The sequence below is a fragment of the Heterodontus francisci genome, chromosome 30 (genome assembly GCF_036365525.1).
Source record: "Heterodontus francisci isolate sHetFra1 chromosome 30, sHetFra1.hap1, whole genome shotgun sequence".
In the NCBI taxonomy this organism is placed as follows: Eukaryota; Metazoa; Chordata; class Chondrichthyes; order Heterodontiformes; family Heterodontidae; genus Heterodontus; species Heterodontus francisci.
In genome coordinates, this window is record NC_090400.1 from 63842049 (window position 1) to 63860133 (window position 18085).

General features: G+C 44.9%; 1 protein-coding gene across 9 annotated transcripts in view; it reads left to right on the forward strand.

Annotated features, from left to right (window-relative positions):
• LOC137346878 (uncharacterized) overlaps window positions 1-18085 on the forward strand; it is a 398647-nt gene that overhangs the window by 198220 nt on the left and 182342 nt on the right. For 8 of the 9 annotated variants that reach the window (XM_068010837.1, XM_068010836.1, XM_068010841.1 and 5 more), the window contains one exon: window positions 15084-15223. The exons of the other annotated variant lie outside the window; for it this stretch is intronic. In XM_068010837.1, the coding sequence (XP_067866938.1) occupies window positions 15084-15223 (140 nt within the window). The remainder of the gene's footprint in view (window positions 1-15083; window positions 15224-18085) is intronic. 9 annotated transcript variants of the gene reach the window in all.

An 18085-nucleotide genomic window follows, 5' to 3' on the forward strand; every position in this document is an offset into this window, starting at 1 on the left:
TGCTCCAGATCCAAAAAGCGAATTACGAGTAGCTGCAGCTGGAGACACTTCCTGCACACGTGTTCGCCCTGGACACTGGAAGTGGTCCCTGACTTCCCACATTGCACAGGAGGATCATTTCACACTGCCGAGTTGCCCTGCCATGACCTACCCTTAATTTATCCCCTTAAATTACCCAAAAGTTAGATTATTTACGCTTGGGACTTTGATTCACTAAAAATAAACTACCTACTATATAAGAAAAAAACTGTCGACCTTTCTCTTTACTTTTAGTTACTTACCCAGCTATTTGGAGTTATTCTCTAACAGCAGTTACTCAACAACCAATCACCTTGCAGCTTTCCTGTGATGTCACTTGACTTTTTTCTTTTTTTTTCAAAACTCCGGCGTGCCTGGACTGCTCTCCACTCCTGGAAGGTAAGTGGAAGATGGGGAGTGGGAGGTGGGGAGTGCCGTTTCGATGCCTTCCCGCCCCTGTTGCAATTTTACGCAGGGCAGAGGCAGTGAGAATGGCCCGCCCACCCCAGGCCAATGCCCTTAAGTGGCCAATTAACTGCCACTTAAGGGCCTCCTCCTGCCAATGCTGGTATTTTAACAGTGGCAGGCAGGCAGCTCTGGCCTTCCTGGAGGCTGCCAAATAAAATCTGACGGCCTCTTTGCGGGCTGGGGAGGTAGGGAGCCCTCCTGATCGGGCACCCTGTGCCCCATGAAGGGCTTCTTCAGCAACCCAACTGCCCCCACTACACAACACTCTCCACTCCCCCCAAATTCCCAGATGAACCCCCTTGCCTTGCCAGGGCCCAGTTGATTGTTCGTGCCAAGGCCCCAGAGGCTTGCCTTTATCTGGGCCAGCCACAATCCTGCTGTGGCTGGGTACAATCCCAGCAGTGACCACCGCTCCCAGTGGCGCTGCTGGGACTGAGAGCTGCCGGCCGAGTGAATGGCCAGCAGCTCCATTAGGCAGCACTTCCAGCCTCAAAGGGGCGGAAATCCCGCCTAAAGCCAATTAAGGGCATGGGGAGCATAAAATCCTGGCATGGCTCCCCAGGCCTGGCGGAGGCGGGCTCACCCCTGACTTTTTGGCCAGTGGCGCCCACCGTAAAATTCCGGCCATCAAATCTAGGAGTCATAGATATTGAATTTTGGATCAGACCACACACAATCGGAGGTTTGGATTTCACAAATGGTTTTGCCTTGGTATATCCGTCCAAGGGAGACACTCCAACAATGGTCATTCAATTAGGATCTTTCCGGATGCTTTGAGATACTTCTGAGTCTGATCCGAAATTTCAAAAGTCACCTGACCCTCGGCAGCCATCTTATTGCAGTATTTTAATGTCCATTGTGGTTCATTTAAAAAGAAAATTCAGCTCCAGAAGATTCTATGCTGAATACAGTCCATGTTTAAAGTTATGAATAGGACATGCCTTTATTGGGCATGACTGAAGTAACAGAGAAATTTGATGAAGGAAATGCAATGGATGTTGTCTATATGGATTTTAGGGAAGCATTTGACAAAGAACCACATAAAAGGCTGGTTAACAAAATTAAGGTTCATGGAATAGGAGAGTCATGTCAGCTTGGATAAAAAATTGGCTTAAGGACAGAAAACAGTGAGTCATGATAAATGGTTGTTTTTCAGACTGGAGGATGGTAAACAGTGGTGTCCCCCAAGGCTCCGTGCTAGGCCCAATGCTTATTTGATATATATAAATGACTTGGATATTGGAATACAGGGTAAAATTTCAACATTTGCCAATGGTGCCAAACTTGGAGGTGTGGCAAACAGTGAGGATGGTACCAATCGACTGCAATAGGACATAGATAGGCTAGCACAATGGGCAGACAAGTGGCAGACGGAATTTTATACAGAGAAGGGAAAGGGAGAGGCAATATAGACTTAATGGCACAGTTCTACAGAGTGTGTAGGGACAGATGAACTTCGTGCTTCATGTACATAGATCTTTGAAAGTGGCAGGACATATTGAGAGAGTTATTCGCAAAGCGTATGGGATCTTGGACTTCATGAATAGAAATGTTGAGTACAAAAGCAGGAAAGTTATGCTGAACCTTTATAAAGCTCTGTTTAGGCCACAACTAGAGTATTGAGTTCAGCTCTGGTCACCACACTTTAGGAAGAATGTGAGGGTCCTCGAGAGGGTACAGTGGAGATTTACTAGTATGGTTCCAGGGTTGAGGGATTTTGGCTGCAATGCAGGGGGATTGTGAGGAAGAACTTTTTTTACACAGCAAGTAGTAATGACCTGGAACTCACTGCCTACGAGGATGGTGGAAGCAGAGAAGCCAAGATCAGTACCAGGCATACCTAAACATGAGTTGCCAACCTGGTGATGCTACAACACAAGACTACATGCATGCTTATCAGCAGAAGCAGCATGCAATGGACAGAATGGTGATGGACAATTAAACAACTAAACAGAGGAATAGGCTCCTCAAACATCCACATCTTCAATGATTTTCAGCCAGAAGTGCTGAGTGGATGATCCATCGATTTACTCCATGCGATATCAAGAAATGGCTGAAGGCACTGGATACAGGAAAGGCTATGGGCCCTGACAGCATCCTGGCTGTAGACCAGAGCTGGACTCAGTACTCTAGTTGTGGCCTAAACAGAGCTTTATAAAGGTTCAGCATAACTTTCCTGCTTTTGTACTCAATACTTCTATTTATGAAGCCCAAGATCTCATATACTTTGCGAATAACTCTCTCAATATGTCCTGCTACCTTCAAAGATCTATGTACATGAAGCATCATGTCTTGTGCTCCAGAACTAGCCACACCATTGGCCAAGCTGTTCCAGAACAGCTACAGCACTGGCATCTACCCCAGGTATGTCCGGCCCACTAAAAGCAGGACAAATCCAATCCTAATTTCTGCCCCATCAGTATACTGTCTATCATCAGCAAAGTGATGGAATGTGTCGTTGACAGTGCTATCAAGTGGCACTTACATAGCAATGACCTGTTCACCAATGCTCAGTTTGAGTTCCGCCAGGGCCGCTCATCTCCACACTTCAATACAGCTTTGGTCCAAACATGGACAAAAGAGTTGAATTCAAGAGGTAAGGTTAGAGTTACTGCCTTTGACATCAAGGCAGCATTTGATCGAGTGTGGCATCAAGGAACCCTAGCAAAATTTGAAGTCGAGTGGAATCAGACGGAAAACTCTGCACTGGTTGGAGTCCATACCTAACACAAAGAAAGCTAGTTGCAGTTGTTGGAGGCCGAACATCTAAGCTCAAGATGTTGCTGCAGGAGTTCCTCAAGGTAGTACCATAGACCCGACGATCTTCAGCTACTTTACCCGTCATGATCCGTCCACGTGTAGCATGACTTGGACAATATCCAGGCTTGGGCTGATAAGTGGCAAGTAACATGCGCACCGCACAAGTGCCAGGTAATGACCATCTCCAACAAGAGAGGATCGAACAATATCACCTTGACATTCAACGGCATTACAAGCACTGAATCCCCCACCATCAACATCCAGGGCATTACTATTGTCAGGAAAGCATGCTGTGCTTAATGAGGATTTTTATTCATCGATTCGAAACCTAAATTAAACTTTTAAAAAGGAAAGCCGGAATCCTACATGCAACTTTTTAAAAAGTGGCAGCCAATATGGCCACCACAATTTGTACTGAAATACTTGTTATGGCCAGGTGAGGAGGGGGTCTCAGACTCCCCTTTTGCCGCTTCTCTTGTTTGACCGCAACAGGGTTTATCTTTTTTTAATGCAGTTGTTGAGCTTACCACCTCAGTGAGCATTTGCTCCTGTTCCTCTAATATGATTGCAAAAGAACCAATCAGACAGGTTTACTTGAGTTTAAACAAGAAAGAGTTAAGTTTATTCCACTTAACACACTAGCCCAGTTTAAAATACTAAAAAATGCAACACATTCACACATACAATCACACGAGAGTCATACACACACACAAACAGATTACAGAGCGAAACAGATTTAGTGGTTGGATTAAAGTCCGGAATGAATGGAATTTAAATACAATATGTGAGTACAATAGTCCTCCGCTGAAATTGTAGTCTTGAAGTCTTCACTGGGCCACGTGCATGGTGGGTAGCTTGCTTTTCTCAGGGCTCCTGAAAGCAGAAGGGTAGTAGTTGATTCTCATCCTCTGGTTGCTGGCTGTAGCAGTCTGTAAGCTTGGGGAGGGGGGGTGGGAGGTGGGGGGGGGGGGGTTCCCAGTCGCAGCCGGATCTTCTCTTGATATTTTCTGGAGAGAGAGAGCCTGCTTCGTTGCGGGCTCTTCAGTTACTGCCTCTGCTGTCTGTGTGACAAAGCTTATATTTTCTTCAGATTGCACAGGCAGTCACATGGCTCTATCAAACCCCTTTAGGGAACATAGGAACAGAAGTAGACCATTCAGCCCATCGAGCCTGCCCCGCCATTCAATACGATCATGGCTGATCATCCACTTGAATGCCTTTTTCCCACACTATCCACATATCCCCTTACGTCATTTATGTTTAGAAATCTGTCAATCTCTGCTTTAAATATACTCAGTGACTGAGCTTCCACAGCCCTCTGGGGTAGAGAATTCCAAAGATTCACAACCCTCTGAGTAAAGAAATTGCTCCTCATCTTGGTCCTCAGTGGCTTCCCCCTTATTTTGAAATTGTGTCCCCTGGTTCTAGACTCCCAAACCAGGGGAAACATCTTAGCTGCAACTACCCTGTCTATCCCTTTAAGTATTTTGAAGGTTTCAATGAGATCACCTCTCATTCTTCGAAGCTCTAGAGAATACAGGCCCAGTTTCCCCAATCTCTCTCCATAGGACAGTCCCGCCATCCTGGGAAAAAATCTGATGAATCTTCATTAACATATTGTTTGCCTTTGCTCCACGACCTTCTGGTCAGCTATTCTGTGACCTTGTCCTATCTACACCTTCTCCTTTGTTATCTCTTGCCCCACCCCCGCTTTATTTGCTTATAACCTTTCACATTTCTAGTATTTGCCAGTTCTGAAGAAGGGTCACTGACCTGAAACGTTAACTCTGCTTCTCTCTCCACAGATGCTGCCAGACCTGCTGAGTATTTCCAGCATTTCTTGTTTTTATTTCTGGTGAATCTTCGTTGCACTCCCTCTATGGCAATAATATCCTTCCTAAGGTAAGGGGACCAAAACTGCACACCGCACTCCAAGTGCAGTCTAACCAAGGTTCTGTACAATTGAAGCAAGATTTCACTACTCCTATACTCAAATCCTGTTGCGAAAATGCAAACATGCCATTAGCCTTCCGAATTGCTTGCTGCACCTGCATGTTAGCTTTCAGTGACTTATTGACAAGAATACCCAGGTCCCTTTGTACGTCTACACTTTCTAATCTCTTACCATTTAAGAAATACTCTGCACATCTGTTCCTCCTACCAAAGTGGATAACCTCACATTTGTTCACATTATATTCCATCTGCCATATTCTTGCCCACTCACCAAGTCTGTCCAAATCCCCTTGATGCCGCTTTACATCTTCCTCACAACACACATTCCCACCTCGTTTTGTGTCATCTGCAAACTTGGAAATACTACATTTGATCCCCACATCCAAATCATTGATATATATTGTGAACAGCTGGGGCCCAAGTACTGATCCCTGTGGTACTCCACTGCTAACATGAGAATGACCTGTTTATTCCTACTCTCTGCTTTCTGCCTGTTCACAATCCTCAATCCATGCCAGTATATTACATCCTATCCCATGTGCTTTAATTTTGCTAACCAACTTCCTGTGGGGGACTTTATCAAAGGCCTTCTGAAAATCCAAATATACCACGTCAACCAACTCCCCTTTATCAATTCTGTTAGTAACATCCTCAAAAAACTCCAACAGGTTCGTCAAACATGATTTCCCATTCATAAATCCATGTTGACTATGCCGAATCAGATCATTATTCTCCAAGTTTCCATTTATCACATCCTTTAGAATAGATTATAGCATTTTGCCAACAACTGATGTAAGGCTAACTGGTCTGTAATTCCCTATTTTCTCTTTCCATCCCTTCTTAAATAATGGGGTGACATTTGCGACCTTCCGATCTGCAGGAACCGCTCAAGAATCTATAGAATTTTGGAAGATGATCACCAGTGCATCCATTATCTCCATAGCTACCTCTTTCAACACTGTTGGATGTAGAATATCAGGTCCTGGAGACTTATCAACCTTCAGACCCATTAATTTCTCCAATATAACCTTCATACTATACTAATTTGCTTCAATTCGTCATTCCCCCTAATCCCTTGGTTCTCTAATTCTGGGAGATTTCTTGTATCTTCCTCAGTGAAGACAGACACAAAGTAATCATTTAGCATCTCTGCAATTTCTCTAATCCCCATTATAAATTCTCCTGACTCTGTCTGTAATGGACCCATATTTATCTTAGCCAAACGTTTCCTTTTTACGTACCTATAGAAGCTCTTACAGTCCATTTTTATATTTTTTGCTAGCTTACATTCATATTCTATTCTCCCTTTATTTATCAGTTTCTTAGTTCTCCTTTGCTGTATTCTAAAATCCTCCCAATCCCCAGGTTTACTACTATTTGTGGCAACTTTATAGGCCTTTTCTTTGAATTTTATACAATCCTTAACTTCCTTTGTTATCCATGGTTGACTGCCTTTACTTTTGGAGTTTTTGTGCCTTGAAGGAATGTATAGATGTTGTAAACTATGTAATATTTCTTTACAGACTATCCATTACAGACTGTCCATAGAAGGGGACATGAAAAAGGGGACATGAAAAAGTCTTGGCGGGTACGATTAAGGAAAATCCCAAGGCGTTCTACACTTATGTGAGGAACAAGAGGATGGCCAGAGTGAGGGTAGGGCCGATCAGGGCTAGTGGAGGGAACTTGTGCCTGGAGTCGGAGGAGGTAGGGGAGGTCCTAAATGAATACTTTGCTTCAGTATTCACTAGTGAGAGGGACCTGGTCGTTTGTGAGGACAGCGTGGAACAGGCTGATATGCTTGAGCAGATTGAGGTTAAGAGGGAGGATGTGCTGGAAATTTTGAATGATATGAGGACAGATAAGTCCCCGGGGCCAGACGGGATATACCCAAGGATATTACGGGAAGCGAGGGAAGAGATTGCTGCGCCTTTGGCGATGATCTTTGCATCTTCACTGTCCACTGGAGTACTACCAGATGATTGGAGGGTGGCAAATGTTGTTCCCTTGTTCAAGAAAGGGAATAGGGATAACCCTGGGAATTATAGACCAGTCAGTCTTACGTCGGTAGTGAACAAATTATTGGAGAGGATTCTGAGAGACAGGATTTATGATTATTTGGAAAAGCATGGTTTGATTAGAAACAGTCAGCATGGCTTTGTGAGGGGCAGGTCATGCCTCACAACCCTTATTGAATTCTTTGAAGATGTGACAAAACACATTAATGAAGGAAGAGCAGTGGATGTGGTGTGTATGAATTTTAGCAAGGCGTTTGATAAGGTTCCCCATGGTAGGCTCATTCAGAAAGTAAGGAGGCATGGGATTCAGGGAAAGTTGGCTGTCTGGATACAAAATTGGCTAGCCCATAGAAGTCAGAGGGTGGTAGTAGATGGAAAGTATTCAGCATGGAGCTCGGTGACCAGTGGTGTTCCACAAGGATCTGTTCTGGGACCTCTGCTCTTTGTGATTTTTATAAATGACTTGGATGAGGAAGTGGAAGGCTGGGTTGGCAAGTTTGCCGATGACACGAAGGTTGCTGAAGTTGTGGATAGTGTGGAAGGCTGTTGTCGGTTGCAACAGGACATTGACAGGATGCAGAGCTGGCCTGAGAAGTGGCAGATGGAGTTCAATCTGGAAAAGTGTGTTCCCTTGTTCAAGAAAGGGAATAGGGATAACCCTGGGAATTATAGACCAGTCAGTCTTACGTCGGTAGTGAACAAATTATTGGAGAGGATTCTGAGAGACAGGATTTATGATTATTTGGAAAAGCATGGTTTGATTAGAAACAGTCAGCATGGCTTTGTGAGGGGCAGGTCATGCCTCACAACCCTTATTGAATTCTTTGAAGATGTGACAAAACACATTAATGAAGGAAGAGCAGTGGATGTGGTGTGTATGAATTTTAGCAAGGCGTTTGATAAGGTTCCCCATGGTAGGCTCATTCAGAAAGTAAGGAGGCATGGGATTCAGGGAAAGTTGGCTGTCTGGATACAAAATTGGCTAGCCCATAGAAGTCAGAGGGTGGTAGTAGATGGAAAGTATTCAGCATGGAGCTCGGTGACCAGTGGTGTTCCACAAGGATCTGTTCTGGGACCTCTGCTCTTTGTGATTTTTATAAATGACTTGGATGAGGAAGTGGAAGGCTGGGTTGGCAAGTTTGCCGATGACACGAAGGTTGCTGGAGTTGTGGATAGTGTGGAAGGCTGTTGTCGGTTGCAACGGGACATTGACAGGATGCAGAGCTGGTCTGAGAAGTGGCAGATGGAGTTCAATCTGGAAAAGTGTGAAGTGATTCATTTTGGAAGGTCGAATTTGAATGCGGAATACAGGCTTAAAGACAGGATTCTTGGTAGTGTGGAGGAACAGAGGGATCTTGGGGTCCATGTCCATAGATCGCTCAAAGTTGCCACCCAAGTTGATAGGGTTGTTAAGAAGGCGTATGGTGTGTTGGCTTTCATTAACAGGGGGATTGAGTTTAAGAGCCGCGAGGTTATGCTGCAGCTCTATAAGGCCCTGGTTCGACCACACTTGGAATATTGTGTTCAGTTCTGGTCGCCTCATTATAGGAAGGATGTGGAAGCTTTAGAGAGGGTGCAGAGGAGATTTACCAGGATGCTGCCTGGACTGGAGGGCATGTCCTACGAAGAAAGATTGAGGGAGCTAGGGCTTTTCTCATTGGAGCGAAGAAGGATGAGAGGTGACTTGATAGAGGGGTACAAGATGATGAGAGGCATAGATAGAGTGTATAGCCTGAGACGTTTTCCCAGGGCGGAAAGGGCTATCACCAGGGGGCACAATTTTAAGGTGATTGGAGGAAGGTTTCGGGGAGATGTCAGGTAGGTTCTTTACACAGAGAGTGGTGGGTGCGTGGAATGCGCTGCCAGCGGTGGAAGTAGAAGCAGATACGTTAGGGGCATTTAAGCGACTCTTGGATAGGTACATGGATGATAGTAGAATGAAGGGTAGGTCGTTAGTTTGATCTTAGAGTAGGTTAAAGGTTCGGCACAACATCGTGGGCCGAAGGGCCTGTACTGTGCTGTACTGTTCTATGTTCTATTGCCTATGTACTGTCATACCTTTTAATGTATTTTCCTAATCCACCTCAGCCAATTTGTCCCTCATACCTTCATATTTTCCTTTGTTCAAATTTAACACCCTGGCTTCAGATTGAACTACCTCACTTTCGAACATGATGTAAAATTCTATCATATTATGGTCACTCATCCCTAAAGGTTCCTTTACAACGAGATTATTAATTAGCCCTTTCTCACTACATAATACTACATCTAAAATAGCCTGTTCTCTAGTCAGTTCCTGAACATACTGCTCTAGAAAGCCATCCCTAACACGCTCCAGAAACCCATCCTCCACAGCATTACTGCTCATTAGGTTAACCGGGTCTCTATGCAGATTGAAGTGACCCATGATTACTGTATTACCCATGCCACATGCTTCTCTAATTTCCTCATGAATGCCATGCCCCACACCACCACTACTGTTTGGTGGCCTATAAACAACTCCTACCAATGTTTGCTGCCCCTTGCTGTTTCTTAGCTCCACCCAAACAGATTCCACATTTTGTTTTTCCGATCTGAGATCCCCCTTTACGAATGTATTGATCCCATCTCTTACTATCAGCGCAATACCACCTCCTTTTCCTTTTTGCCTGTCCTTCCTAAACGTTCAAAATCCTTGAATATTCAGTTCGCAGTCTTGGTCACTCTGTAGCCACGTTTCCGTAATGGCAATTGGATCAAACCCATTTACCTCTATTTGGGCCTTTATATCATCTACCTTGTTGTGAATGCTGCGTGCATTCAAGTAGAGTGCCCTTAATCTTGACTTCTTGACATTCTGCATTCTAAGCCTTGTTGATGCTCGCCTTTGTTTCACCTGCCTTCTAATGTCACTTCCTACTTTTCTACCTCCTGTTACCAGTTTTACTTCCTTCCAGTGTGAGCTATCCCTAAGGTTCCCATTCCCCTGACAAGTTCGTCTAAACCCGCCCCAACAGCACTAGCAATTCTCCCTGTGAGGATTTTAGTTCCGGTCCTGTTAAGGTGTAGCCCATCCATCTTGTACAGGTCCCACCTAACCCAGAACTGGTCCCAATGCCTCAGAAATCTGATGCCCTCCCTCCTACACCAATTCTCCAGCCATGTGTTCAATCAATCAATCCTCCTATTCCTATGCTGACTCGCACATGGCACTGGGAGTAATTCTGAGATTACTGCTTTGGAGGTCCTGCTTATTAATTTCCTTCCTAACTCTGTAAAATCTGCTTTAAGGACCTCATCCCTCTTTCTACCTATGTCATTGGTACCAATGTGGACCACGACCTCTGGCTATTCACCCTCCCCCAGAAGGCCGCTCCGTCACTTGCTTGACCCTGGCAACAGAGAGGTAACACACCATCCTGGAGTCACATTTACTGCCACAGAAACACCTAACTGATGCCCTGACTATCGAATCCCCTATCACTGTTGCTCTTCCACTCTTCTTCCTCCCCTCCCTTCCTCCCCTCCTGTGCAGCTGAGCCACCCATGGTGCCACGGACTTTGCTGTGGCTGCACTTCCCCTGAGGAATCATCGCTCTCACTGGAATCCAAAATGGAAAACCGATTAACAAGCAAGATAGACTCAGGGGACTCCTGCACTGCCTGCCTGGTTCTCTTGGGAATGGGTGACCGCCACGCAGTCTCCCATTCCCTCTCTACCTGCATGCTTCTAACCTGCGGTGTGACCACCTCTCTAAATGTGCTATCCACGTAGTCCTCTGCCTCGCGGATGCACAACAGTGACTCTAGCCGCTGCTCGAGGTCCAAAACCCGGAGCTCAAGCTTCTGCAGCCTGTGACACTTCGTGCAGATGTGTTCGTCAAGGATATGTGGTGTATCCACGACTTCCCACATACTGCAGGATGTATATTCCACTTGGCCTGCCATAACATAACTTTAAAAACTTTTAATTACAATTAGAAGTAAAATAAATTAACAGTTACTCACCAATCAACTTCTTCCCCTGTACAGAAGAGAGAGGCAGCTACTTGAGGCTGAAAAAAGGTAAAAGAAAGAAAGAAATGAGCTCCTCCCTCACACACCAAACTCCCACTTCACACTCTGTGCACTCAAATTTATTTTCTTCTTAATTTATGTTCTTCACCTTTCCGAACTCCCTCAATTACCAAACTACCTTAATACTCTGTGCCCTTCAGCAGCACTCTGTGCAGACAGGCAGCACTGAAAGTCCCCTACATTTATACTCTGAAAACAATGCTGTGTCAGCTCTGCTGGAGCTCTGCTAAAGCTCGGAAACCAGTTTAAGCTAGCTGCCTAATTAACTAATTACAGCTATTCTCAGAGTGTTAATATACGTCTGTTTAAAACGGCAAGAAACCTAACTTACCTGAAACAAAAACAAGAAATGCTGGATTCACTCAGCAGGTCTGGCAGCATCTGTGGAAAGAGAAGCAGAGTTAACGTTTCGGGTCAGTGACCCTTCTTCGGAACCGAAAGTTGCTCTCAGTGACTGAATTACCGGTTCCGAAGAAGGGTCACTGACCCGAAACGTTAACTCTGCTTCTCTTTCCACAGATGCTGCCAGACCTGCTGAGTGAATCCAGCATTTCTTGTTTTTGTTTCAGATTTCCAGCATCCGCAGTATTTTGCTTTTATTAACCTAACTTACCTCTTAACTGAAACAGGAATTTCAATTAATTGTTTTTAACTAGGTTTTTTTCTGGAATCTTCTCTGAGATTCAAGTTGCTACATGCCTCAGGAGATCCAGTCACACTTGGAGGGGGTTGGCTCTTTCAAGGTCAATGGGTGCAGATGGCCTTGACAACCGTGTTAAAAAACCATTCTAGGTAATTCAGTCACTGAGAGCAAGCCATTGTTCTAGCTGAGGTCGGTTAGACTTTTCATTTCCAGATTAGTCTCCTGGTCTTTCAAATGGAAATTGCAGTGGCCATCTTGGCTGCCAGTTTTTTAATAGTTACTTGTAGGATTTTCCTTTAAAAGTCTAATGTAAGGTTCCAACCAATGAAATTAATATTTCCCATTTGGCATATAGGGTTTTTCATGACCTGCCACACATGCTAATGCATCAAGGTGGAGCCGCATATCTAAAAAAGTTCCCATACGGGACAATGGCTTGAACAGTTGAGTAAATTATCTCGTATCACCCTCATTAGCAAGACATTCAAAGCCATCTTGGAGCATTCATCAGTGGAGACTTACCTCCAGGGGCGTCAACATTGAAACAATATGACCTGAGAGAGATTTGAGATTCTTAGACTTTGGACCTCATTAAAGAGATTTTGTTACACACAGCAGACAAGCTTTGAGAGCTAACTAATGCAGGACCCAGGTGGGGCTGCATCTCTCTCTCTCTCTCTCTCTCTCCCCCCTCCCCCCGACCCCCCAGGTAACATTGCAAGATTCAAAACCAAGTTTCAAAAGACTGCTTTACATCCAAATCTTTCATCGCTACAGACAGAGACCCCGGAGAGAAAGCCATCTACATCACTGTCTTCAAGAAAACCCTGAACCAGGTAGACCACCTGCAAGTGCATTTCTACCAGCCAGAGACTTCAGAACCACAAATGTAGCCGGAAGGCAACTAAATTATCAGACCCAACAGACTGTATATTATTTATATTTGTTCTGGACTCTGATCCAACCAAACTATTCTTCATCACTCTCTAAACTATGTGTGTGTGATTCTTATGTATGTATTTGTGTGTGTGAGAAAGTTGGAGCATAGTTTATGTTCACTTAGATTGGGTTTTGATTTTAAGTACAATAAACTAACCTCTTCCTTGTTTAAACTCAAGAAAACCTGTCCGATTGCTTCCTTCATGATCATAGCACATAAAGGGTTAAACACTCACTGAATTGGTAAGCACATCCACTGTTTAAAAAAGAATAAACCCAGTTCTGGTCAAACAAGGAGAGAGACAAAAGGGGTGCCTTTCAATCCCTCCTCACCTGATCGTAACACCATTGACCAGAAACTTAACTGGACCAGCATATAAATACTGTGGCTATAACAGCAGGTCAAAGGCTGGGAATTCTGCGGCAAGTAACTCACCTCCTGATTCGTCAAAGCCTATCTACCACTTACAAGACGCAAGTCAGGAGTGCAGTGGAATACTCTCCACTTGCCTGCATAAGTGCAGCTCCAATAACACTCAAGAAGTGCAACACCGTCCACTTGATCGGCACCCCATCCACCACTTTAAACATTCACTCCCTCCACGACGCATCATGGCAGCAGTGTGTACCATATACAAGATGCACTGCAGCAACTCACCAAGGCACCTTCAACAGCACCTTCCAAACCTGCAAACTTTACCACCTAGAAGGACAAGGGCAGCAGATGCATGGGAACACCACCACCTGCAAGTTCCCCTCCAAGCCCCACACCATCCTGACTTGGACCTATATCGCCATTCCTTCACTGTTGCTTGGTCAAAAACCTGGAACTTTCTTCCTAACAGCTCTGTGGGTGTACACCAGATGGACTACTGCACTTCAAGAAGGTGGCTCACCACACCTTCTCAAGGGCAATTAGGGATGGGCAACAAATGCTGGCCTTGCAGCGACACTCACATCCCATGAGGCACTACAAGATAGCCTCCATACCTCATGCAGAGTTGAGTCACCAAATACTGATGCCTCCCTGAATGTATGCAGCAGCTCTCCAAAACATCTTCAAACACAATCCACAGTATGTAAGTAAAAAGCATTCATCTGCAAGTTGGTGGCTCGCACTTTAAATAACGCTGGTGTGGCATCAGTTGTGCTGCTGAACGCATGTTCAGCTGTGAGCTATTAGCACAGGCATTCAGGGCACATGCGGTTTCTTGAGCGGGCATCAGATCAGTCAGATTGGCTGTCATGATAGCACCTCTTCTGATGCTTTTGGTGCATGTATTGCATGCCTACGCTAGTATCCTTCCCAGCAAGAGGCGCCATGTGGGCCGTGCCTGAAGTGCAGCCAGCACCATTGTAGGCCTTCGGGGCTTCCATAGTGCCAGCATCAGTGGCATTACAGAGGCCAATTTCACGGCCATAAGTATAAAATCAAGCAAGTTATGCTGAACTGATTAGGCCTCAGCTGGCGTATTGTGTCTACTTATGGGTAACACACATTGGGACAGATGTCAAGGCCTTAGAGAGGGTGCAGAGGTGAGTTAGAATATTACCAGGGATGAGTGATTTCAGTTTGTGGAGAGACAAGAGAAGCTGGGATTGTTACCCTTAGAGCAGAGAAGTTTCAGGGAAGATTGAATCGAAGTGTTCAAAATTATTAACACCTCTATCAGTATAGAGTAGAAGGGCAGAAACTGTTTCCGCTGGCAGGAAGGTTGGTAACCAAAGAAGACATATTTAAAACAATTTACAAAAACATAGGGAAACTGGGGAGAATTTTTTTTTACGCAGCAAGTTATTGGCCTCAAGTCTCCAACAAAAAATTATCATTATCTATCGTACTCAGACCTCAAGAATGGCTGCTGTGTGAAAAGAAAATATAGTTGAGGGCACTCAAATATTTTTGTGGCATGTTGTAGCAGTGTAACAGGAATTTTACTTCTGATCCTTACTATATTTATGGGAGTGATACTGGATTCCCACATTGAAAATTGTTTCACCCCAAGCACTGTCATTATCTTAAAGCACAAGTTCACCAAATATTTGTTTAAAAATAAATTAATTTTTTAATCACCAATTACCAAGCTATATTCGCCCAGTAGAAACAGTCCCTAATTTTGTGTTTTGCCTTGATCATGTTCATCAATCACAAACTGACCCTTATTTAGCCAATTTAGGAATAAAATATTCACAGATCAAGGACTTGAGAGACCCTGTTGTGTTGACAGGACACCTGAGCATGGAAACTGTGTTGTACATCTGGGATCAGTACATCATCGGCCTGGGTCAACCTTCTTACAACTGTATACCAGCGTTCTGCCTGGCTTTTATTCATTTGCTACGAGAACACCTACAAATTTGTAAAACGGTATGTAAGAGTTACTCTTTTTCTGCCCAGTTGCTACACAGTGATCTTTGGAACTTTACTGTCTAAATTACATTGGTTGCAAAATGTCACCTTAACACAGTGGGCAGTATATCGGTCTCATAAACAGCTTGGGCTAAACTTGCTGCGGGTCACTCCCGATCTCCTACTGTAGTTTTGGAGGAGGATTAGCAGAAACCCTGGAGAAATATATGAACTGCCATCTATGCTGTTTACAATGAAACATAGAAAATAGGAGCAGGAGTAGGCCATTCGGGCCTGCTCTGCCATTCAAAAAAGATCATGGCTGATCATCTGATTCAGTTCCCTGTTCCCGTTTTTTCCCCATATCCCTTGATCCCTTTGGCATTAAGAAATATATCTATCTCCTTCTTGAATATATTTAATGACGGCCTCCACTGCCTTCTGCAGTAGAGAATTCCACAGGTTCACCACCCTCTGAGTGAAGACATTTCTCCTCATCTCCGTTCTAAATGGCATACCCCGTATCCTGAGACTGTGACCCCTGGTTCTGGACTCCCCAGTCATTGGGAACATCCTCCCTGCATCTAGCCTGTCTAGTCCTGTTAGAATTTTATAGGTTTGTATGAGATCCCCTCTCATTCTTCTAAACTCTAGTGAATATAGGCCCAATCGACCCAATCTCTCCTCATACGTCAATCCTGCCATCCCAGGAATCAGCCTAGTAAACCTTCTTTGCACTTCCTCCATGGCAAGAACATCCTTCCTCAGATAAGGAGAACAAAACTGCACACAATACTCCAGATGTGGTCTCATCAAGGCCCTGTATAACTGCAGTAAGACATCCTTGCTCCTATACTCAAATCCTCTTGCAATGAAGGCCAACATACCATTAGCCTTTCTAACTGCTTGCTGCACCTGAATGCTTGCTTTCAGCAACTGGTGTACAAGGACACCCAGGTCTCTTTGCACCTCCCCCTTTCCCAATGTATCAGCATTCAGATAATCTGCCTTTCTGTTTTTACAACCAAAGTGGAAAACCTCACATTTATCCATGTTATACTGCATCTGCCATGCATTTGCCCACTCAACCAACTTGTCCAAATCACATTGGAGCCTCTTTGCATCCTCCTCACAGCTCACTTTCCTCCCCAGCTTTGTGTCATCTGCAAACTTGGAAATGTTACATTTAGTTCCCTCACCCAAGTCATTAATATATATTGTGTACAGCTGGGGCCCAAGCACTGATCCTGACAGTACCCCACTAGTCACTGCCTGCCACCTGGAATAAGACCCGTTTATTCCTACTCTCTGTTTCCTCTCTGTCAACCAATTCTCAATCCACGCCAGTATATTACCCCCAATCCCATGTGCTTTAATTTTGCACACTAACCTCTTATGTAGGACCTTATCAAAAGCTTTCTGAAAATCCAAATGCACCACATCCACTGGTTCTCCCTGATCTATTCTACTAGTTAAATCCTCAAAAAACTCCAGTAGATTTGTTAAGCATGATTTCCCTTCTGTAAACCCACGCAGACTTTGTCTAATCCTGTTTATGCTTTCCAGGTGGTCTGTATTAACATTTTTTTTTATTATCCATTCATGGAATGTGGGCATCGCTGGCTGGGCCAGCATTTATTGCCCATCCCTAATTTCCCTTGAGAAGGTGGTGGTGAGCTGCCTTCTTGAACCACTGTAGTCCATTTGGGGTAGGTACACCCACAGTGCTGTTAGGAAGGGAATTCCAGGATTTTGACCCAGCGACAGTGAAGGAATGGCGATGTAGTTCCAAGTCAGGATGGTGTGTGACTTGGAGGGGAACTTTCAGGTGGTGGTGTTCCCATGCATTTGCTGCCCTTCTAGTTGGGAAAGGTCGCGGGTTTGGAAGGGGCTGTCTAAGGAGCCTTGGTGCGTTCCTGCAGTGGATCTTGTAGATGGTACACACTGCTGCCACTGCGTCAGTGGTGGAGGGAGTGAATGTTTGAGGATGGGGTGCCAATCAAGCGGGCTGCTTTGTCCTGGATTGTGTCGAGCTTCTTAAGTGTTGTTGGAGCTGCACCTATCCAGGCAAGTGGAGAGTATTCCATCACACTCCTGACTTCTGCCTTGGAGATGGTGGACAGGCTTTGGGGAGTCAGGAGATGATTCGCCGCAGGATTCCTAGCCTCTGACCTGCTCTTGTAGCCATGGTATTTATATGGCTACTCCAGTTCAGTTTCTGGTCAATGGTAGCCCCTAGGATGTTGATAGTGGGGGATTCAGTGATGGTAATGCCATTGAATGTCAAGGGGAGATGGGGAGATTCTCTCTTGTTGGAGATGGTCATTGTCTGGCATTTGAGTGGCGCGAATGTAACTTGCCACTTATCAGCCCAAGCCTGCATATTGTCCAGGTCTTGCTGCATTTCTAAACGGACTGCTTCAGTATCTGAGGGGTCATGAATGGTGCTGAACGTTGTGCAATAATCAGCGAACATCCCCACTTCTGACCTTATGATTGAAGGAAGGTCATTGATGAAGGAGCTGAAGATGGCTGGGCCGAGGACACTACGCTGAGGAACTCCTGCAGTGATGTCCTCGAGCTGAGATGATTGACCTCCAACAACCAAAACCATCTTCCTTTGCGTCAGGTCTGACTCCAACCAGCGAAGAGTTTTCCCCCGATTTCCATTGACTCCAGTTTTGCTCGGGCTCCTTGATGCCACTCTCGGTCAAATGCTGCCTTGATGTCAAGGGCAGTCACTCTCACCTCACGTCTTGAGTTCAGCTCTTTTGTCCATGTTTGAACCAAGGCTGTAATGAGGTCAGGAGCTGAGTGGCCCTGACGGAACCCAAATTGAGTGTCACTGAGCAGGTTATTGCTAAGCAAGTGCTGCTTGAT